The 24,914-nt window shown below is 39.0% G+C and overlaps 1 protein-coding gene and 2 long non-coding RNA genes across 3 annotated transcripts in view; 1 reads left to right on the top strand and 2 right to left on the bottom strand.

Annotated features, from left to right (window-relative positions):
* LOC149922857 (uncharacterized) overlaps positions 1–24,914 on the bottom strand; it is a 301,904-nt gene that overhangs the window by 249,861 nt on the left and 27,129 nt on the right. The window lies entirely within an intron of this gene.
* LOC149922860 (uncharacterized) lies at positions 4,589–11,998 on the bottom strand. The gene is made up of 2 exons (XM_090164317.1): positions 11,246–11,998; positions 4,589–5,202 (listed from the first exon to the last, which is right to left on the bottom strand). Exons 1-2 carry the CDS (start codon positions 11,841–11,843, stop codon positions 4,916–4,918), a joined length of 885 nt encoding a protein of 294 aa, XP_090020443.1. The 5' UTR covers positions 11,844–11,998; the 3' UTR covers positions 4,589–4,915.
* LOC149922859 (uncharacterized) lies at positions 10,471–12,274 on the top strand. The gene is made up of 3 exons (XR_016477475.1): positions 10,471–10,922; positions 11,997–12,094; positions 12,163–12,274. It is a non-coding gene; the product is annotated as an uncharacterized LOC149922859 (long non-coding RNA).

The raw sequence follows: 24,914 nt of genomic DNA, 5'->3' as shown, positions 1-24,914 counted from the left end.
GATCTTGGCAGTAAATTAAATTTATTATAAAAAAAATAAACCTGATTTTAAAGGATTTCAAATTAATAATAGGATCTTGGCAGTAAATTAAATTTATAATAAATTTATTATAAAAAAATAAACCTGATTTTAAAGGATTCCAAATTAATAGTAGGATCTTGGCAGTAAATTAAATTTATTATAAAAAAATAAACCTGATTTTAAAGGATTTCAAATTAATAATAGGATCTTGGCAGTAAATTAAATTTACAATAAATTTATTATAATAAAAATAAACCTGATTTTAAAGGATTCCAAAATAGTAATACGATGTTGGCAGTAAATTGAATTTACAATAAATTTATTATAAACAAAAAAAATAAACCGGATTTTAAAGGATTCCAAACTAATAAAATTAATAATAATAATAGGGCAGTTCTATTTTTTTAAAGGGGAGTTCCTAAACTCTACCGCTAGGGGACGCTTCTCTTTTAATTCAGTTTAAAACGCGCTAATCGAAAGGCAATTTTGAAAGAGAAAATCTATCAACAGAGAAGAGGTAGCGGGGGGGGGGTAGGAAAACTGAAAGTAACTGAACTAAAGCATGCCCCCCCCCCCCCCGGCTTATTCTCCACCCTACCCTCCCAGCCTTTAACAAACTTTTATATTGGAAATCAATCAGTATAGGCAATGGTTTCACGTATGCAGCGCTGGGAGGGGGAAGAGTCTGCACTAAATTTCACCCTCCCCCGCCCGACAGAGTTAAAAAAAAAGATAAAAAACTAAACAGAGTCACGAATAAAAAATTTCGACGAAAACCAAGACTTCATTAATCTTAGAAAAGTCGGGATTGGATATTTTTTCGTTAAAATCGGTTGCTCCGACCAAACCCCTTAAAAACACAGCGGCACGAAGGGCTTCTACGGAGACAGAAATGTACAGTGATGGATTGGGTCTAAAAAAACGCACACAAACTCAAATACACATTTAAAAATATAATTTTGAAAACTACTTTACAAGGCTATATGTTTTTCTAATAACGACTGTGTGATACGCTTCGTTCACGTTGCTATTCCTCATTTTATTTTATTTTTAGTTTAATTTTGAACGAACACAAAGTATGTTTCACGCGAGATGTTCGTTGGATAAAAGTAAAATGCCTAGTTTAAGAGATGTTATCTTATCGGAAGTTATATATTAAGATTTACTAACGAGATTTTAATATTTAATTTTTAATTATACCAAGAATGTATAACGATAACTTCGTAAAATTAAACAAAGCTAGCAAAACAATTTTCAAAGATTTTAAATAAATATGCAAATCATCCGTCATACGTTTAATTTTATCATAACGATAAATATTAAATAGATATCAGAATGTATATGCCTAATACCCCCATGACAATTATTTAAGTATAACTATTTAATAAACATTAATTATGACATTAAGGGGGAAGAATACAGTAAAATCCTCTATTTCATTCAAGCTGAACGTTTCTGTTTTAACAATTACATAACTGAATTATATTTTTCTTATTAGGCTGAACCTTCCTCTAGTGCTAAAAATAATTTTTATAATTCTAATATTATTAGATAACGAGATATAGGGTCCTAACTAAAGGGTAGTGTGGGCGCTTGCCCAACTTATTTAGCTCCGGGGGTCCGAATTAAAACGTAATAATTTAATAACTTTTAAATTTAAAATTGTCAAAATTATTTTAAGCACTAAACAAGAGGGGGTTCTATACTTAAATATTAATTTTATAAGTTAAAATACAAAATTAAAAGAGTTCAGCTTGAAATAGCGCGAAAGTAGACAATGGCCACTGTAGTCTTCCGCCTTAATACAACCAAATTAAAATAACAAAATTCTACTATCAATATAATGCCCACAAAAATATGCAAAATACCCAACACCAAATAACTGTATTTTGGGTGGCAAGTTAAATTAATAAAACTTCCGACATTAGCGGGAAATCGAAGCTATAGCAGCGTGGGTTGTGGGTGAGTGAGAGAATCCGTTTTTGAGGGAGAATTTGAAGGAAACGAGTCTGAAATGAGGGAAAAAGGGAGGTGCGAAGACCCTACACCGCGCCGCCAACGACAACTCTAGTTAGGGCTTTTCTAGTTCGGTGTGACTCATAAATAATCACCCTCCGAGAGAGAGAGAGAGAGAGAGAGAGAGAGAGCATTGCCTAGTCATACACAGACTTATCCTTATATATACACGGTACCAAAAGGAAAAATTGAAAAATACAATCTTTTCCGTAGAAATATCCCCAAACCGAAGGTTTAGGCGTTGTATCCAAGATAGGCGATTAAAGCCTATATGGATTTAGTTTAAAAAAAAAAGTAACAGGGGAGCCTACTTAAAATAAGTTTTCCGTCCGACAGAATTTGATGGCCGGCTCGCTGTAATAAATTACAATATCCGTGTCGAGAAACTGGGAAAACATGATTAATGGGGCCACGACGCTCCCAGACGCTCCGTGATCAATGGATATTTGCATTACGACTGTTCACTTAAACGGGCAAAGGGGCAATTGCCTACCCTTCGTAGATCGCCCCCTTTCGTAACCCCGACTTTCCAAAACTTGTTCGTTCTATTAAGCTTGATTGGAATAGGAAAACCTACAAATTTCGCCGACGTATTCGTAAAAATCGTGCTTCGTTTTTTCATTTTTCGACCGTTTTACGGATGAACAATTAGGGTACATTGCTTTGGCAAAAACGAAAGAGAATGTCAATTTGTATATAACGCGATTATAAATTATCGGTTATGGGAATGCTTGGGAGGCTATATTTTTTTTTGGTTGGCTTATGAGGGGGACTAGGAGAGGGGCTCGAAATACAGACCGAAACACCCAAAAACACGTTCTATCGAACTAAAAAAAAATATTTACAAGCGAATACAAAGTTGCGGAGGTCAGCTGTATAACGGCGAGGGAAACCTCAAGGGGGCCAAAATCAGGCAGGGGGAACCCTACTCAGGATGGGGACCGTAACACCAAAAGGTGGAAGAAATAAAAAACAAGAAAAAACTTTTGTTTTTTCTTTCTAGGTTTGATAAAAATCGACTACTGAGAGGTTCCATAGCGTGAATAATAATACAAAGGTACCTAAAAGAAAGGGCAAGTCATCGCGCAACAGTTGTGGTGTCTCGACAATATTCAGTTTTGGTTGGGAACGTTGTTAGGTTGTTGAGAACGTAAGAGTATATACTCGTTTACTACCTAAACTAATTTCGCAATCGAAACAGTAACGCTATCTGACGGGCACTTTTAAATGGTTTTTCTTAACGCGATAATTGATAATTTACCAACTATTTTGTAATTAATGATTATTGACATTTTAAATTAATTTGAATTAAATTACTTTTCAGTAACTAATCACGTAAGTTTTCTCGAAATATGGAAGATAAAGTGTTTATATGGCACTATACAATTTGGAAAATGGTGGGTTTCCGTTTGTGGGAGGTGCTTATGTAGACGCCTACGTTCTCAGTAATCTAAATACGTCCTTGGTTCTAAGTGTGAATTAACAGTAATGTCATGACTAAGCTTATAATCGTAAGATTACAAATTTCCTACCAATATGCCTAACCAAGATTCTTTTGAAAGGAGAAATATTAGCAGCAAATTATAAAGAAAAAGTTAAATTTGAAATTAGTGTTATTTTAAGTCTTAATTCTTCGTAAAATAATTAATTAAATAATTCTGTTTTAGAATATTTTTGCCAAAATGTTAAAGATTTTTTATCGAACGTATTATCAAATGGCACATTTTACGGAATATAATATTTTCCATTAAAACAATAAATATAAAAAGTAAATAAAATTGGTTAGGTCGAGCTGATAACTATATCGCCATTCGATCGAGAGCGAAACAAAACAGACGCCATTTTGAAATATACAAAACGGGGAATGATAAAACGGCGTATTTTCAAAATGGCGCCGTTATTTATAACTTCTTTGACTAGTCGAGATTGACATGGCTGACCTGGCTGGGCTTAGGATCAACATCTGCTACGACTTGCCTATTTTTTCTCGGCGTTTTAAGAAGGTTAGTCGAGGAGGGTGTTTTGGGGGGGCAAATATAGAAAATATGGAAAAAGTTGGCTTTTTCGGGGTGACTTTCGCGCGCGACGACCCTTAGAACGGATCATTTGATTTGGCGAGGAACCATTGGGGGACCCGGGCATCGGAACACCCCTGCGTGATCGCCAAAAACCCTAGAAACGTCTGAAACGTATCAGGCTAGTTTCGTGGGCCCCTCGCTCAGTTTTTCATCTCTTTCATCCATTTCGGCTGTTTTTGCAGCGACAAGAGGGGCTAACCGGCCCGATAGATTTTTGGGAGGGGGGCCGACTACGAGGAGGTCTTCCGCCGTATCAGCGGCCGCAAAAATCAGGGGAAATTCCCTCCCCCAAACGAACCAAAAAATACAGACCCCTCGTAGGATTTTGATACAGAAACTGATATCGCTTCAATGTTTTTGTTACGATTTTTGCACGTTTTACCCATTTGAAAAAAAAGACCGAAATTTGGTAAATTATTCACTCGCTTCAAATCTATTTTATATTATATCTATATTAATATATTTTTTCTTCTGACAAAAAATATAATTAAGAGATAGAAGAGGCAAATCAGTCTTTCATATAAATAACGAATTTACAGTATAAATTACCTCGTTTAATATATAACTTAAAAAGGCGTCAATTTATAAATACTTTAAAAAAATGACCACGATAGTCGGGGGAAGGGGGGGGGGGGATTGGTGTTGCGTTATCGATACCGAAACGAAAACAATTGTAAAAATCATTCTTATCTTCCTTTAAACCGCTCAGCCATTTGCGTAGTGTTTTTGTCAATATATATATCCTCGTATAATTCGTTCCGTGATTTCCAGTTCCCCGTGACGCGGGAGTGACGTAAAGTTTAGGCCTTGGTTTCGCCGTGTAGATGAGGATGGTGGTCTTGCATGACTTGGGGCATCTGCGGCGGCATGGTGCTGGCCATCTTGTGTTCCTTCTTCCATTTCATCCGCCGGTTCTGGAACCAAATCTTGATTTGTCTTTCGCTGAGACACAGCGCGTGGGCGATTTCGATCCTCCTCCGCCTGGTGAGGTAGCGGTTGAAGTGAAACTCTTTCTCCAGCTCCAGGGTCTGGTAACGAGTGTAAGACGTTCTTTGGCGCTTGGTTTCGCCCATCGCGTTGACTCCATCTACAATGTCACCATGTCCACGCGACAGACAGACAGGAGAGATAAGAGAGACACAAAGCGTCAGAAACTCACGAAAACAACCACACTCATATCAAGATCAATCGAGCAACATATATAATAGAGAGAGAGAGAGAGAGAGAGAGTTGAAGAAAAATTATTTATAAACATTGAACTCAGGGTTATAACCGCGCCTTGGTATTCCACATTTACTACTGGGTTATTTCACTCGGGATTAACATAGTCTAATTGATCATTTGAAGAAAAAAAAACTACAGGGTTGCCACAGTTTTTTAACAATAAAATTCCCTAATTTTTGCCGGTTTTCCCTGACCAACTCCACTAATTTTCCCTGTATTTTGTATTTTTAACCTATATTTTAGTAAACGTTTACTATTTGCAACCAAAATTAAATCCCTTGAAAATTCCCTGACTTTTTTATTAATTTTTAAAATTCCCTGACTCTTATACCCATATTCAAATTCCCTGACTATAATACCCATATTCAAATTCCCCGACTTTTATTCCCATATTCAAATTCCCTGACTTTTATACCCATATTCAAATTCCCTGACTTTTATACCCATATTCAAATTTCCTGACTTTTATACCCATATTCAAATTCCCTGTCTTTTATACCCATATTCAAATTCCCTGTCTTTTATACCCATATTCAAATTCCCTGACTTTTATACCCATATTCAAATTCCCTGACTATAATACCCATATTCAAATTCCCTGACTTTTATACCCATATTCAAATTCCCTGTCTTTTATACCCATATTCAAATTCCCTGACTTTTATACCCATATTCAAATTCCCTGACTATAATACCCATATTCAAATTCCCTGACTTTTATACCCATATTCAAATTCCCTGACTTTTATACCCATATTCAAATTCCCTGACTTTTATACCCATATTCAAATTCCCTGACTTTTATACCCATATTCAAATTCCCTGACTTTTCCAGGTTTTCCCTGACCATCTCCACTGATTTTCCCTGTATTTTGTGCCAAGATTTTGTATTTTTAACCTACATTTTAGTAAAAGTTTACTTTTTGCAACCGAAATTAAATTCCCTGACTTTTAGACTAATTTTTAAAATTCCCTGACTTTTCCCTGATTTTTATACCCATATTAAAATTCCCTGACTTTTCCAGGAATTCCAGGTTTTCCAGCTACCGTGGCAACTAAGAAATGGTACAATTTAAACTATTGTTTACATGCAAAAGTTTAATTTTCTTTTAACTAATAATAACAATTTACTAAGGCTATAAATACGAGGGAATGCTAAATATTAAAAATTTTTATGGTAAATTACTAAATTTAAAAAGCCTCTCAATTTGTTTAAAAAAATATACAATATAAACTATCGCTTACATGCAAAAGTTAATTTTATTTAAAAGAATTGCTAAATAGTTCCTACCAAATAACTTAGTTTAAAAATACTAGGGAAAGTTAAAAACAATACCCTCTTTGATAAAATTAAATAACCCCCTTAATTTATTCAAAATTATGTATTATTTAATCCAATTTTTTCATGCAAAAATTTCAATTTCATTTAAAAGAGCTGCGTTCCTAAATAATACTCGAGATATTACTATCAATTTAATAACGCTAAAAATACAAATGTGAATAAGCTTTTTGATAAAATTAAAAATCCCAGTTAATTTGTGGCGTGGAATACACGAAATAGCACGGTTAAAACCCTGAAGGTGTTATATTAGTTACACACCCGAGATATATAATGATACCAGCAGATATTGAAGCGAAAGGGTATCTACGAAGAGTATAGGGGTGAAGGGAGGTATTCCATATTTGAAAAGTTTCTCGCGTTGGGGGGACGCAGAAGCGACAGAAATGACCACGATGGAAGGCCCCGAAACAGCGTGGACGAACAAGGACCCCTATTAAGTCAGCGGAAAGGTATAATCATCTCTTTTCTTCCATCGAAGGAGCCCCCACCTCAGTCTCTCCTCTCTCAAAACTCGGAAGATAGTATTGTTCTCAACGGCGGGGCCAAACAGGTACGGGGTAATTCGACCATGTGTTAACCTCGAGGCCGCCCACCGTTAAACCCTCTATTAATTAGGATCAATCGAAGCGCGATGGAATGGCGGCCAGGTTGGTTCTATCTCCGCGTTGGGCGCGGGCGCGTTATCAGGGGGGCGACGATTTCGGCCCGTTTTGGGAAAGCGCTGATACGTAAGAGGCGAAGCGACTGACTAACCAGGCGCTAAGGAAATTTAGATGGGCCTACACGATGTCCACACGTGAACGGAGCCGAAACAGTTGATATTGACAGCGAAACCCCCGTTGAGACCAACGCCGTTATAATACCTTGTCGTTTTCCCAAAGTCTTTGGCGTATGAAAGTGATTGTTATAGGTTCGACAGACAAGAATTGTCCCGATCGAAATATGGACCTTCTATCAGCGTCGCGAGCTTATTGACCCGGTGGGCCCCAATTTGTTCGAACAAACAAGCCTGGAACAAATCGACGTATGGAAAATAAGATCTCCCTTCTATACCGTTTCGCCCAACGTGACAGGTAGTCGAGACAACCTTTATAAGCGTTCAAAAGGGTTTTGGATACAACGGCAAATGGGAAGGGGGGGGGGGGGGTGCGCGCGAATTCGGTGGAAAAAAATATATCTCATAAACAATAGGGTATACATTTCACATTAAACCGACTGAGTGTGAGTGAAATATTAATCGCTTTGCTGGTCTTTGTTTGACGGGATATAGTTTTTTTTCACGTGTTCGATAACCCATTATATTAGAGGTGTAAAGGAAGCTTTCAAAGCGATGACAAGGTTCCAATAAAAGCTAATATAAGGAAAACTAAAACATCTGTGCCTTTTTACGCTTTTTCAAATAACCGCCATTGTTTTAAGAAGCTAGGATATTCAACTGAACGTTTTCCGAGTAAAAATATATTTGCAGATATTAAGATTAATGAAATACGTTTGAATTATAAATTAGGAGAAAATTTTCATAAATTATTATATTCTTGAAACATTTAATGATTTACGATGCGACTTGGATAAATGATAAAATTTTAAATATCTGTACTTGTTCTATAACGCTACGATAGAATACCCAATACTTTCCTAGTTGGAACAAATATTTATGAATTCCATAAATTATTATTGGGCGAAATTATAAAATTAAATATAAGGTAATCAACCTAAAGTATACGAATAGAACCCGTACTAAAGGAATGTTAGATTCGGTATCTTTTTATATGTATTAGCGGGAAAACAAAAAAACCGCTTAATTGGATCCGGGGTTTGCACAATTCGACTTCTCTCTCATTCATCTTCCACAGCCTGATGTCGGTTAAAAATAGCCCCAAGGGCAAACGTACCCTACAAATAATCCCTAGTACAATTTAGTTTTTCACGGACATTATAAAGAGTCTTTATTCTCTATTCATTAAAAATTAGAACAAGTTTTAGGGTATTTTAACCTTGCTCATTAAGTATAATATCCTGCTGCTAAATAATTTAATGTTTAGATAATATGACGCCTATGACACATTTTGTAATTAAAATAACATTAATATTATTACACTGTTTTATAATAGATTCCATTCTAGTAAAAAAAAATATTTAAAACTGCGTAGAACTCCAATAGAGCAAAAACCAAGAATTATATTTATTTTAATTTTGTAAATAACTAATTTTTGGATACAAAATCTGAATTATTAGGCAGTTTGAATGATGGTACTAGTGTTGACAAAAAACTAAATTCTAAGGTTTGTTTTTGCAAAAACTAAAACCAAATAGGGGTGGCTAGTGTCTGGTAAGATGAAATGACCAGGAAATTGAGGACGCAGAAGGGGAAACTAAAGAAAATGACACGGACTAGGCTATAGCGAAGAGAGAAAATCAGGGACTAAATACGCGAGTGGATCAATAAAACACTCGGAGCGTCTGCGGAATCCTCAGCTCGTAAGGGAGATTACCATTTAACCTAAGGCCGGCCCTTACGATATCAGAGACAAAACCATTTTTCTTCCCCCCACCCTGGCTCCCTTAATCGGAGCCACCTAGACACCTGTAAAAGAGCGCGAGTAATCATCATTTGAGATTCTAACTCTCGATAAAGTGGGCAATTTCGGAAATCGGTGTTTAGGGGATTGCCACGGCACAGTGTTCGAACGAGGTGTAACCTAGACCACCTCGTTCGCTAAACGAAACGATATTACATTCCAGACGATTTGGGAAACGTAATAAAATCAAGTCTCTCTTAGTAGCGCGGATGTGTCATTAATTTTAACGCTTCTAAAAGGTCGTTTAATCTTAAACACAACGAGATGCTCGAGTGAGATAAACTTTCAGAAATAAAAAAAAGGTAGAAAAATATCTAAGATTCACCTACGACCCGCAACGTTGATGTTACAGGTTATAAAAGATAAAAGCAAGAGAGTCAGTGAAGGTAGCGACTTGGCTAGGACGATAAAAAAAAACCGAGCTACTGGTGCCAAATATTCCGTCGCTCGTAGTAGGCACTCTTTTGGCGGTGGGGTCTTTTTCGGGGAAGACAAATGAATACGAATCTTTGTATTTCTTCTACTCGACGAAACGTGAAATTAAGGAGCATTGACAAAGTCGGAAAATTTCAAGCAGCCATAAACAAGCCTCAACAAGGAGAGAGTGTCCCTTAATGGGTCATAAAACCTCCGTGACCCCGTAACGAGCTTTAAACGACGCTTTTTTTTCACCCCTCCTATCGTAACACCTTTCAATTTTTTGGGTGGTTTTTCCACATCTCAAAAAGCGTTGTAGATAAAGGATTAAGATTTACAACGGTGTCATCCTACGGGGTTTTATATTTTTCTAAGCGGATCGAACGACGGAAAAATAGAGAAAGGGGTTGTTTTAAAACTCCTTCTTTTTACGATTCTCTTCTCTTTAAAACGCGGAACCAAAAAGTGGGCATTTTTCTGAGCTTCTATATCCGTTCCTTAGCGTCGACTTTCCTACGTGGAACGTGATCCTTTTCGTAAACTCTGAATTTCTCCGCTCGGAATCGAGAAGGGAAGGATTTTATGGCAGTCATAAAACTGCCTAGTTACGGTCTGCAATTGGGGCGGCGTAGCAGCGGCTAAGACTTAGCTCGGCGAGTTTGGCCCGAGTTTGGCAAGAGCCCCGCGCTCTTTTATGGCCCGCCATATACTTTTATGGCCCGGGAGCCCGGGCAACTTTATGGCCTCAGTAAAACGGGCTCCCGTAGGCGAGGAGAGAGAGAGAGAGAGAGGTTACGTTGCAGACGCTGGTGGACTTTGGCGTAAGGAAAGAGAGGGCTCCGAAACCATCCAAAATTATGGCTTCGTAGAAAGTTTTATAGGCCTGGCGTGGCGCGCTTTTATGGCCGAAAAGGGAGGAAGGCCCCTGACAGGACATAGAGCCGAATATTTACGGCATTTCTACCGCTTGAAAACGGGCGAACCGGCTCTGCGGAGCGCCAGTTTCGCGAACCGCTCGCTAGCTGCCGCGTGTTCTGGCGGATTTCTCCGACACCGAATTCTCCCCACGCAGATCCCGCGACCAAGTTTTCGGCCGCCGTAGAAAAGAACGTCGAACGAACGACCGAGGCCCGAATACGGATGCCAACGACGACAAAGTTCTACCGTTGCGAGGACAATGGAAAGGGACTCCGTGTACTATCTGCGAGTATCATCAACACCCGGAGCGTGCACTACCTCTTTGTGGTGAGTAAATAAATATATGCCTGTTCATTTGTTTGCATTTTAAATCGCCCACGACTACGTCGCGGTTAGCGTGGGTGTATCGGGCTGGTTTTCACTAAGGCAAAAACGCCGTGACGCGAAAACAAAAGCGTTAGGCCTAACGAGGATTTGAAAAGGTTACGCTAACCGTCGCGGCGGTTTAGACCCGAGTGAAAGCCAGCTCTAAAGGGTGATGTATCTACGGGTAAACATACACACGGTGTAAGTGACAATGGCGTGCTTAGTCACAAAAACAAAAGGTGAGAGAGAAAGAAACGAGTGTTTTAAGAGAAAGCGGTACTCACTTTGTCCGACGTGAACCTTCCTCATCCAAGGATATATTTGCGGCGGGTTCGTAATATAGGTATTTTTCTGGTTTTGTTGGCCTTGGTTTTGTTGGGGTGATTGCGAGTTTTGCTGGGGCGACGGTTGATTCGGTTGAGTCGCTTGGGATGTTGGATGGTGGTGGGGTCCCGACGGTCCCGTCAGCCTCGAGGGCACCGGAGACGTCCTCTGGTCGGGACTCACCGAAGGAGGAGGATGAGGTTGAGAGTTCGAGGTGCTGAGATCTTGAGGCGACGCCGCGCTGGATTCCACGGCGAATTTGCAACTTGGCACCGGCGTCGTGGTCGGAGTCGGCGTGCGAGGACTGGGACTCGGATTGGGGTGGCTCAGGCGTTGAGCGCAGCTGTTAAAATGGGGGTGTTCGCCGCCTCCGCCATTCTGTAAGTGTGGCACGTTCGTTTGGGCGTAGGGTCCGTACTGTTGTACCGGAGACGCCGGCCCGCTGTAGCAACCGGCGTACGCCTGGACTTGAGGCGTGTAGTAGTCCTGAGACGGAGCGTCCTGGCTCCGCTGCCCGTAACACGACGTGAGTGAGTTAACAAACTGATAGGAACTCATCTGTCCGCCGTGATTTGTGCCACCGGAATAACTTTGGCCAATATTCCACGCAATTTTGATAAATTATAGCTTTTTAGCTACACTCAGGGGGAAAAGAACGCGCTATATAAACTCGCAAAAATTTATTAAAAAAAAGCCTTTTTTTTCTTTCAGGGACACTTAGAAGCGCGTAATTCCATGTACGGGGCAACCCCGCTCTGTTCCCACGTGATCCTCAACAGCCAATGAGGAGAGGAGCCGACGGTCTAAAGGTTAAGTACATGCTTCCCCGACTCGCTTTGTGGTCTGTGGAATATTTACGAGTTTCTCTCCTTCGCAGGTCCTCCGAATGGAGAGCGATAAATATCAAGCGGAACCCGCCGAAGAGATTTGCGGATCTTTTAATTACCCACGATGACAACGGGACACTTGTCGTCGGGGCGCCTCGGATCCGTGAACGAAATATTACAGTCGTAAGAAAAGTTTATAAAAGCGGTGCACGTGTTTCAGTTTTTTTGCTCGCCAAGATTTATAGTCCCGCGCTGATCTCGCGCAGCAGAGTAGGTCGGCCGCCTCGCCAGGGAGTTACTCGCGCGTGGCAATGGCTGAGGCTACGAGAAAATATACGGCCCAAGTCCGTCCCCTAGAACACACCTCGCGCTAAGGCGGGGAATGGCCGCTTGCCTTCGTACGGTGCTGCCCTCTATGATAGTTCTCCCTAAACTCTCGCTTTTCCCCTTATATATATTATATATATACCTGAGACTTGGTGAATCGTTCTTTAAGAGGTTTTAAGGGTGGCGGTAATAGAAAGATTTACAGAGGGAGTCGTAAAAGATTGGGGGGTTTACAAATTTTGCAGTTTGATTTATGCAAAGGTCCACAGAACTCACACACACCAGACACACTCTCGTGTCAAGCGTGGAATTATGGCGCTATTAATTTCTCTCGAGGGGGAACGAATTTTTGCTTCCTGGCTAAGCTACGATTAAAAGCGCTCGCCAAATACTAGGGAACCCCCTTTTTGCAACTGGATCGGGGTGTTCTCTAATTATTTTTTTATTTTCTCGGTAGTAAGATCACTTACCCTGGGGTGTAGTGAGATCCGTGGATAAGGAGCGAGGGGTTTAATACGGTTATTCCTAGACCGGGTGGATTAACGAAATACGAAACACCAAGACAGGCGCGTTCGGGGTGTTTTGCTTTTTCGAAAATGAAAATGGGAGACCCGGAGTTACTGTCAGGGTCGCGTTGAAAAGTCACAAGTATTTCGGCGACACTAGACGAAATAATGTCGACGTCGGTCGGAGTATTCTCTTTCGCCGACACAGTGTCTTGGGTGACGGTCGGGCCGACTCGGAATCTCGGTTAGCTGTCACGGCCTCCGCGTGCGACCGTCGTGGTAACACAATCGTGGCGCGCGAGTGGAGTCGAGTGAAAGAGAAGAGGTCTAAGGTTGTCAGACCCGACTACCTCGATGGCAAACGGTGAACTGAAGTTGAGGACGTTGATGCCTCGCAGGTATATGCCGAGATGAGAAAAAGGCCAAAGGCTAGCGGGCTTAAAGTCGACGTAACTGACGCGCGCACCCTAGAGCCTCTTCTTTGTACTACGGTCGGCCTATGTCAGGCTGGCGCCGGCGGCGGGTGGGACGAACGCGGTTCTACTGACGCAACGTGGACGAACGCGCACGAGGCCTAAAATTTGGCGGTGGAAAATCCGCGCCACTCGTTCGCTCCCAGTTCAGAGCTCGTTCTGACCGAGTCCGCGTGGTGCACGCCTGATAACGCGCGCGTTTTTCGAGAGCCCGCTGTAGTTTCCAAAAGGCCCGGCCAAAGCTGAAAGCCAGATCGGTGGCGACGCGTTGCGCGCGCGACTCCGAGCCAAGGCGAAGTGGGGGTTCGAACTCTGACGAAATACCCCCTCTCGGCTCCGGCGTGAGTGCGGTTCGTCTCTCTCTCTTAACTGGTGGCGCTCCTCGGAGAGATTCAAAAGAGCGCTTTTTCCCTCCTCCCGTTCTCGGTCGAAGGCGAAGCCGTTCTCGCTGTCTCGAAGCTACGTCGCTCCGCTAAGGCTCATTTTCTTCGGTGATCGATACCTTTCTGGGCGAATGAGACGCTACGAACATTCCGGCAACCGCATTATAATTTCGGGAAGCCTTCCTTATATTCCAGCCGCGATTCCTTTCGCGCCCACCCTGCCTTCGATTAATATCTGCCCCTCCTCGACTCGGGACGTCCTCTCGCGCCGCCAAAATAACTTGCGGAGGTGTTTGGATGCCGATAGAACTGGCCCGACCAGAGTGCGAGTCGGACGTGTCTCTTCGACTCCCAGACACCGACACTCCTTCGCACGCTGCCTCGACGACAATTTTCGGACGCGCTAGACGACTATCGTACCTTCTTCGCTGATCTACCACGACGATAATAGTTTATTTCTCCAAAGACGCCTTTAATTCCGCAAACATTTCGCCGCGGGTTCGCGATTTCGGCCTTTTTAAACGAATGCGGAAAATCAGTCCTCGTAAAAGTTCAAGTAGGGTTTTATTTCCAAAAATCACAACATTCACTCCTGTCTTCTTCTTCTTCTTATAAATTCCATTTTTTCATTTCTCTTTTTTTAACGCTTGCCAGATTTCCCTTTTTTTTTATAAGTATAAAAATAGACGAAATATTTGAGGTTAATTCGAAGCCTTCTTTTTATTTGATAGAAATTCTCACTCTGACGAAACCCCTTTCTTCTAAGCGTCCGAAACTATCGGATAAGTCTTTCATATTGCTATCAAGTCTCTCTTTACTTTTTCATGTTCCTTACAATTTCCGTCTTTTGGCCGGTTCTAATTCATTTTGCAATTTCATCTCGGTTTATTTTTTTTTATATATCAAGACGGCCTTTCAAAAATTAATTTGGAACGTATAGGAAGTCTGGTGGCTTAATAGTGAAGCCCATAGAAAAGCGACTCCTATACAGATTTGGAATGCGACTCTGATGAGACGAGAGTCGGGCGCTGCGGAATAGGTGTAGCTGGTGTGTTCATTTTCAGAACGCGCACACTTCCAACGCGCTTTTAGCTCGCTTGGAATGCCATTTTCCGAGGCTTGATTGTGACTTCGTTTGAGGGCTGGCGAAATACGCGACGGTAGAAATAAACTATATATATATATATATATCTATCTCTCTCGTACAGACGACGGAAATGCCTTTTCTAATATTGGACGGTAAATATGAAGCCAAATTCTATTCCCCTTTTTCTGAAGGGCGGGTTCTGTCCGGGCGGGAGTTATATCCGAATTCCCGACGCGCTTAAGAATGTCAATAATATCACGTTTCTACTTCTGGCTATTCGATTGCCGGGCGGGCGCGAAACATCGAATGGCTATCTCGAGATGATCAAAATTGATGCCACCGCTATAGGGCGCTTGACCAGTCTGACGAGGGGTTCCCAGGCGAGTTCCAACGCCCGTATAGACATAGTCGTACGGCGACTCTAGTTGGGCGGTTTCTCGGTAGACGTTGGCTCGAAACGAGAGCTTTTGTCATCTTTGGCGGCTCCAATACATGCCTTCGGGGTACGAGACCAAGAATGTCGCCTGTAGTGGATGATTAATGATCTATAGGCATTCTTCCGGAGAGCCGCGCCGTGTCGTGACAAAACGAGAGGCGAGCATTCCAAAATCCCTTCTCATTGTTTTAAGCGTAAATATTACGGCTAGTTACTTTAGACGCGTTAGTTTTTTCGCGTCGTGGCGCCCCGAACGACTGTCTAGTCTAATAAGAGTATTTTCTTCGATTGTCAACGATATTAGGAATAGGCGGTACGAAAAAATGCCGCTTACTTTTGATCGAGATAGTACGCTTTATATTCGTCGCAAATCTGGGCGTTCATTGTCTTCGGCCGCTAAAATCCTAATCAAACTCGTCCAGCCGAAATAACGAGTTCGTTTTTCGCCTTTCTCTCCTTTTATATTTTCGCTAGGCCTTGTTTAAGCCTAGTTCTCTCCCTAGCGCGCGCCAGTGTATAGAGCGGGCAGCGGCAGCGCTGGAAATTGCCTTCAGCCGGCTTCCTATCGAATGGCTGCGAAAACGCACAGTAGCAAAGGCTGGTCCCTTACGCTTCTGATCCTTATCGCACGCTGCTCACCGAACTGACGCTAGGCTTTTCCGATCCATACCAGGCGACGACGACGAATCCAACGTCGCCAAAACTCTCTCTTCGTTGAGCCGTTTTCTCGCACTCGTTCAGGCTTAGCCGCTCGTACTTTCGATTTCGACGTAGTTTCCTTCTCTCGATTGACGAAAACCCGACTTTATTAAGGCATTTAAGCGGGTTATTAACCGGTTTTTTCCATTCCCAAATCCGTCCGCGACTGTGTCGGGCTTTTTTTCTCCTTCTCTTCCTTCTTTTCACGCAAATCCGGCAAACCGGGTCGCTCGAATCAGCGCGGCTCGTTCCTTCGCGATTCGAAAACGTTAGGCCTCGTGAGGGTGCTACGGCGCAGGCGGGCAGCGCCATGCTAGAAAATCGTTGAGAACGTAAACAAATATGGCCGCCGACACACATTTGTACGCGCGGCAAAACGAAATAGGGCCGCAAAGTGGCTTCTAACTGAATATGCCCCGAGGGTTAACGTATATATAAATATATATAAGGCGGTAAAAGAAAAGGGGAAAGCGAAACGGCCATAAAAGGAGGGATAGCCCACACGTGCTGCTAAATTACGACCTTAATAACTCTTTATAGAGAAATAAAGAAAGTACTACTTTCTCTCTCTCTCTCTGTGGCAGTCTGCGTAGTTATTAACGTCCGAGACGGCGCGCGCCGTAAATAAGCGTGTGCCGGAGTAAAATAATCAGCTGTGAAAAATATTTTGTTGACGGTCATAAATTATTCCCAACGCGAGAGCGTTGACTCCCTTTTTAAACGAGGCTTCCGTTCACTATATTATTCCAAGAAATAAATTGTCTACTCCTGTCTGTCAATAAAGTACTTTATTTTCCAACAATTTCTTTCAGTTCTTTTATATATATATATATATATATATTTACAACATTTAAATACATCAATCATAAGCAAAATATTAACACGATAAGTGTAAATAACCACGAATTATTAATTAAAATAAATCCACGCGATATAACGCAACACCAAATCCTTGGCCTAAATATTTCAGGAGGAATATGACCAAAAATTGTAACACAAGAATCAACCCGTTGTAATTACAAAAGTGTCAGATTTGTTTACTGAGGGGTTTATATAGGAAATATTAACACACGTACGAGTGGAGGGCGGGTCTGAATTCCATCCCCCCTTGTTGCCCCCTACCAAACAAGTCCCCTATTGCTTTCATTATTAATTTTGGAGGGCGATATAGAGTAGGTAATTTCAAACTCCGCGATGGTAGCGCTTCGTTTCTATACCGCGTGTGAATTTATTATGCAGAATAACCTTTCACACTTTAGGCGTCTCTCCAGAACGATTCGAAGGCGAGCATCTCCGGCAAGATGGGAGCCGGCCAGACTCTGGGGATCCAGCCGATACTAATCATACTAAATTAGATGTTATGACAAGGATTGATGTTCCTATCGCGTTAACCGTATTACGCATGTAGCCGACTAAACACATCCGACTCTCTTAACTTATGACTAAAGGAACAACCCCTTCTACTTATATTCGGACTCCAATATTGAATGTTAATCCCCGATGCTTTCTCAGATATTTATCAAGTCACAGTTTCCTACCAGAATCCTTTATTCTACTTGCACTGACGTAGAATGTAAACGTGTTTTTGCCTCCAGTAGACAGTGAGTTTTTTCTAAGAAAATTTAAACCCGCGAATTTTCACGCATTTATCAAACGTCGGTATTTCTAATTAGCTATCATTGAAGATGATTTGTAAGAGGCTTGTTGATTTTTGTTCGTTTAATTAAGGTTAGAAGAGTATAATTATATCGATAATTTATCATACGTTTTGGGTTGTCATAATACTTGACGTAGTTTTCGCTTAAAGCCAATTAGATTAAAGATGTGTTTTCTTTGAATCTTTTGCGATATTGCTTTTTAAATTCTACAAAAAGATGTTTTAATTATATTTTGTATATAATTATATAATTTAAAAAAGGTTAATTGTATAAAGATTTTAGGTATGTTAATAAAAAATATATTTTGATGATAATGTTTGAGTCAACTTTATAAATTTTTAATACATTACATTATTTACAAACCATTCTCGTATACAACTAATAATTTTTTTGGGAAGCTAGAAACAAATATATTTTATTAGAATGACCAATTAATAATGCTAATTAATATATTAAATGATATTCCACATTATTTCAAGTTTTAACATAGGTAAGTGAGAAGTTATATAATTGGGGTTCACTAATATACTAATGCTGTTTCACTCACAACGCTCCGGTGCTCAGGGTAATGTATTATCTACAAAGAACTTCAACTAACTAATGCGAATGAAGACTTCAATTAGTAAGTATTAGAAATTAAATGTTTTAAAAAATAATATTTTCCGCTAAATGTAGAAGCAATACTGAAAGCGATACTATTACTACATAGTACATAATTTACCATTTCGGCTTATTAAATAGGCCAAGTATTTTTAAATCGTTAGACTTTAAAACGTGTTCCTTAAAATAACGTTATTAAAACCAAACACTCTGGCCCCTTTAGCTAGCAACAGCACGGAATGGAAAAAACGTCGACTTTAAAAAGCAATAACTTCGGATGCGCCTAGTCTCTGCTTTGTATCTTGAGGATTTAGGAAAGACTTACTTTGACATTTGCAGCTCGCGAAGTGTATCAACCTTTGTACCCTTCTTTTTCGAAAATTGAATTCAACTTCCCAATATAAAAAGGTACACACGCTCAACTGTAAGGTGTTTATATTGAAAATAATTCCTACGAACCCGTAGTAAGAATTTATTTAACAAATATCACCAGATAAGTAATTTATAAATAAATCCTACGAACCCATAGTAAGAAATTATTTGGCCAATTCTTAGGTAGTTTATAAATAATTCCTACGAGCCCTTACTGAAGGATTTTTTTAATTTATCTACTATAAATTTATTTCTTTAATATAAACAGTTCAAAAATAGTTCATATAAACCCATAGTAAGAATTTCAATTGCAAATATCACTAGATAAGTAATTTATAAATAATTCCTACGAGCGCATAGTAAGAATTTCTTTGGCAAAAATATCGCGAGATATGTAGTGTATATATTAATTCCTATAAGCCCATAGTAAAACATTTTTTTTTAATTTATCAACAATAATTTATTTCGAAAATATCACCAGGTATTTAATTTATAAATAATTGCTACGAGCCCATAGTAAGATTTTTTTTTCAATATCCCCAAATAGCTGGTTTATAAATAGTTTCTACGAGCCTATAGTAAAATTTTCATTTGATAGATAGTTTATAAATAATTCCTACAAGCTCATAGTGATATTTTTTTTTTATAAAATTGATCAGCAAGGATATTTTTGGCAAATATGAACAGAAAGGTAGCTTCTACCATCCCGGGCGATTAACATTATGTTTAGTACAAAAATTACGTTTATCGCATACATCAGTAGCTAAAAATGATGGATAGAAATAATTAAAGTAGAAAAACCCTTTAAACCGAAAATAAATCGAGTCGTTCGATTAATCTTAAAAAGCGACTTTTAACGAAGATTAATCGTCGTGTAAAACCGGAATACAAGAAATCCAACCAAATACACGCGATACAACGTCTCAATTTTTGTTAATTCCTTTAGAAAAGTCGGCCGAAATTTCCCTTCCAAATCCGGTGTTAAATACTTTTCCTTATTCTTCGCGTGAGATTTCCAGAACTGGAATAAAGGCGGGCTACTTTCGGACGATGGAATGACATTTTGTAAATTAAAAAAATCCCTAACATCTAACGTAGAAGCGAGGAATGGCGCGTATTAGCGTAAGGGGTCCACTATCTACAGAGCCCCACACTGCGTGTAATGGCGCGTATGACAATGGAAAGTTTTGTTTTTGAAGCCCAATGGGAGACAAGCGCGAAAACAATATTCGAATCGAAACGCGTGCACAACCGAAGCCCCAAGGCAAAGCCACTCCAGAGATTTTAAGAGAAGCAACCCCCTTGTCTTTTCTAAACTAGGGAAGACCACGCAGGATACATCGGCGTCGATAGAGCCCTGATCGATTCTAGCGAGCAATATCTATAATTCAGAGTAGTTCCGTGTCGCCGAAAATACCAGTAGCGGCTACCAGGGTACGCGGGCCTCTTTTGATCTGCCAGTACGAGCCAGCCCTGGCCGTCCCATGGGTGCCAGAGCCACCAGCCCCGTGTGTCTGGAGGTAAAAGGCGTATCTTTTCTACAGCGAAAGAGGATTTCGGCCAATTTGCGGTCGGCAAAGTTTTAACGCTATAGCCCACAGTCCAACTTAATGATATTGAGATATGCGCTTCGTTGCCAGAATCGAAAGAGGCCCGAGGATCATAAATAAAGCAACTAGACGCATCCATCTTTATATTTCCTATCTTTATCAGCGCGTTATAAGGGTCTGGCATGGCTTACTCAAATCGAGATTTCGCGTGTACATCACTCTCAGTTTCTCTTTCTACGGTCGCTTATCAAAAGGCAACTTTCAACATGGCGTGGCTGTTTGGATCATTTATTTCTCTTTAATTCGTATTTACCTCTCGTGGAAGCTGTCTTACGTCATAAATAAAGTTTTATAAAGATGTTGATATTTTAGACGGGTATTCATCGAATGTGGTGTTTAGGTAGGTTTTCTTGACTTTTAATCTGATCTTTCAATAATACGATTATGTTGATATTATTTAGGGATGCACCGATATATCGGCCTATTTTTCTAATATCGGCCAATATCGGAAAAAGGTGGGGGCCAAGGCTGTTGGGGGCGCATTGATTAGTTTGATTTAGATACTTTGTCTTAAGTGTCCCTTGGTTTTAGGAGTGCAAATTGCATTGGGTCCCCGGGCGAAAAATGGCTTAATCCGGTCCTGGGCCGGTGCCGGTATTAGAAAAATATGATCGGAAAAACCTTAAAAAATAAAAAAATTCTAATGATAATATTTTAATTGATTGGCCAAGCCACGTACGCCAGACTTCAGAAGGTAGATCATACCTTTTTTTAGACAAGGGGGTTACGACTGTAAACAAATAAAAAACAACGATATTCGATTTTTGATATAAAATATGCATCAAGTAAAATGAATTCGGATATGCTCTTGCAACCATTTTTTCATGAAAAATTATAATAAAATGGTATGAGAGTATACCGAACCGTCTTTTACAATGATTTTATCATATACACTACTGTTATGATACATAACTTTGTTAATATCGGTGCATCCCATAGTATTATTATTATTTTTAATAACCACTTATTTAGAGCATCTGCTATAAACATATATGATTTTCAAATGTTAAATATTATTTTATATGCAGCGTGTTATTATTTTACTAATTTCATAACAGAGCAGTTATATAACTCTACGCAATGAATGAAAAGTGCCTTGAAATATAATGCCGTCGTTTATAAAATGAATAATTAGGACAAGGGCAAATGTCAAAGCCTGTTCACTTTCAAAAAGTATATCCATAATATTCCTATTAGGGAGATAATGTCACTTAACTGACAAACAAGATTATTTCAAATTATCCCATCTTTGACAATTATTTTTGCCACGTGTAGATTGAAATATATTGTCATATTAGACAGATTAGTTTTTTTAACAAAACAATATAAAAATGTTTTATACTGGGAAATATCAAAAACCATTAGGGCATTTCTTAAATTAACAGCTGATGAATAGATTGGATAGAAATGTAAATATGTTAGTTTTATTGATTTGTATTATGTCAGTATTTATTTTAGTTGATTTGCATTAATATATTGGTTTTCATTACATTTTTTACGTGAGTTGATTTTTATTACCATATTTATTTAGTTTATTTGTATTACAGTATTTATGCTAGTTGATTTGTATTACAGTTTTTATGATAGTTGATTTGTATTACAGTATTTATGCTAGTTGATTTGAATTAGTATTTATGCTAGTTGATTTGTATTACAGTATTTATGCTAGTTGATTTGTATTACAGTATTTATGCTAGTTGATTTGTATTACAGTATTTTTGCTAGTTGATTTGTATTACAGTATTTATGCTAGTTGATTTGTATTACAGTATTTATGCTAGACAATTTGTATTACGGTATTTATGCAAGTTGATTTGCATTAAATTATTGGTTTTCATTACATTTTTTACGTGAGTTGATTTTTATTACCATATTTATTTAGTTTATTTGTATTACAGTATTTATGCTAGTTGATTTGTATTACAGTTTTTATGCTAGTTGATTTGTATTACAGTATTTATGCTAGTTGATTTGTATTAGTATTTATGCTAGTTGATTTGTATTACAGTATTTATGCTAGTTGATTTGAATTACAGTATTTATGCTAGTTGATTTGTATTACTATTTATGCTAGTTGATTTGTATTACAGTATTTATGCTAGTTGATTTGTATTACAGTATTTATGCTAGTTGATTTGTATTACAGTATTTATGCTAGTTGATTTGTATTACAGTATTTATGCTAGTTGATTTGTATTACAGTATTTATGCTAGTTGATTTGTATTAGTATTTATGCTAGTTGATTTGTATTACTATTTATGCTAGTTGATTTGTATTACAGTATTTATGCTAGTTGATTTGTATTACAGTATTTATGCTAGTTGATTTGTATTACAGTATTGATGCTAGTTGATTTGTATTACAGTAATATGCTAGTTGATTTGTATTACAGTATTATGCTAGTTGATTTGTATTACAGTATTATGCTAGTTGATTTGTATTAGTATTTATGCTAGTGGATTTGTATTACAGTATTTATTCTAGTTGATTTGTATTAAAGTATTTTTGCTAGTTGATTTGTATTACAGTATTTTTGCTAGTTGATTTGTATTACAGTATTTATGCTAGTTGATTTGTATAACAGTATTTATGCTAGTCAATTTATATTACAGTATTTATGCTAGTCAATTTGTATTACGGTATTTATGCTAGTCAATTTGTATTACAGTATTTATGCTAGTCAATTTGTATTACAGTATTTATGCTAGTCAATTGGTATTACTATATTTATATTAGTCAATTGGTATTACTATATTTATATTAGTCAATTCGAATTACTAAATTTATATTAGTCAATTTGTATTACAGTATTTATGCTAGTTAATTTGTATTACAGTATTTATGCTAGTTAATTTGTATTATAGTATTTATTCTAGTTAATTTGTATTACAGTATTTATGCTAGTTAATTTGTATTACAGTATTTATGCTAGTTAATTTGTATTACAGTATTTATGCTAGTTGATTTATATTACAGTATTTATGCTAGTCGATTTGTATTACATTATTTATGCTAGTCGATTTGTATCACGGTAAATTTATACTAGTTGATTTGTATTTACATATATATCTATAAAATGTAGATATATATATATATATATATGTATATTAAAATTAAACCATATATTTTTGGAGTTTTAGAGTTTAAAAATATAATTGAATTATTTTTGTGACTCGAGGTATATTTACCTAAACATTCCACTGTTATAAACATTGAGAATCTCGTAACTTGAGAAGTTCCTGAAAAGTTTTGTAAGCTTAGACTAGCTGAAATTTTGAGTTAATAAAATTAAGATTACACGACACAAAAAACACAACAATATGTATACCCTTAGAATTTTCTAGAATTCAAAATAAGTCAGGACATCCAAAAATAACCAAAAATACCGAAATAAAATCTTCTTTAAGAGTTGATACTCGTACCAAAAAAAAAACATCACCAGACCTAAATATTTCGCCCATCAAAACTTTTCAAATGTCACGAGTAGCAAGTCTTACAATCAAAAAGATACAATAAAAAAAAATATTCCTCGAAGACGAGCTTCGTTAGGCCTAGCTATGACAGCAACCCTGCACTGTTCTGTCACATTGGACAGTTGAATATATCCGCGAATAATATCAGAGAGAGGTCCTTCTACTTACGAACGAGGAAAACCAAGGAGGGGAGTGGGGCGGGGGGAATGCAAAATATCAGAGTATAGCATACGTCTGTATTATTGGACTTTGGAGGATCTGACACTTTTTTGACGTTCAAAAAGAATTATTTTTGAAACTTGAATACCAGTAGCCTCTTCTCGAAACGTTACGGGAATCCTCGATCAATAAACGAATACAAAATAAAAGGTACTTTTGTATCACCGCGACAAAATACGACTGATAATAAATATTAACAAAAGAAAAACAACGTAAGCAAAACCAAACAAAAGGGGATATAAAGTAACGGCTACCGGGCGTAAAGGATAAATATAAACAGGCTAATGACAAAAATGGCATACTTGGGCGTATTTAGTGTCGAGATTCGGATGAGAGAGATATTGTAGAGGGTAGGTCTCGTTCGTAGACGTAGAAGAGTTAGGGTGGTTGGTAAAAGGCTTCGTCGGTGGCACACGTTTTCTGATCCGAGCATCGCACTGGGGAATAAGTCAAGGTAGGAAGGAAGAGGGGAGACCCGCAACTGGGATATCGAGCCACGGCCGAACGAGGCCATTTGCCCGTGCTGCTGAGAGATATATATGTATCAAACGCAGCCCTGACTGCGAGGGCTCCGAGGCCTAGCTTAACCTATCCCATTCCACTCTCGCTGATCTTAAAGAAATCGGCAAAAGGAGCCAAAGATTATGCAGGATGAGTTTTAATTACCTGAGAAAAAGCGGCCTTTTTCCGAAGCTGTCTCGCTCGCCGGCTTAGCGCCTACATAGCCTGGAGACCACGCCATCCCCCCCGACCGGGCGGCCTTCTCGTCGCCCGGCGCCCTCCGCTAGCTGGCGCTGCTGCCAGGATCGTCCAAGGAGCCGGAGCGCACGGGGGTGGGCGCGACTAGCGCTATCCAAGATGGCCGCCCTCCGCGATGTTCCGCGCGCTCTCCTTTCCTACCCCCCCCCATCACCTCCCCTCCTCTTACGCGCCTTTTTTTGGCTCAGGGCCTGTTACT

Source organism: Leiobunum rupestre, chromosome 11, assembly GCF_980474605.1.
Source record: "Leiobunum rupestre chromosome 11, qqLeiRupe1.1.hap1, whole genome shotgun sequence".
NCBI lineage: Eukaryota > Metazoa > Arthropoda > Arachnida > Opiliones > Sclerosomatidae > Leiobunum > Leiobunum rupestre.
The sequence above is the reverse complement of the archived record's forward strand: the minus strand, read 5'-3'. Positions and strand labels throughout refer to the sequence as shown.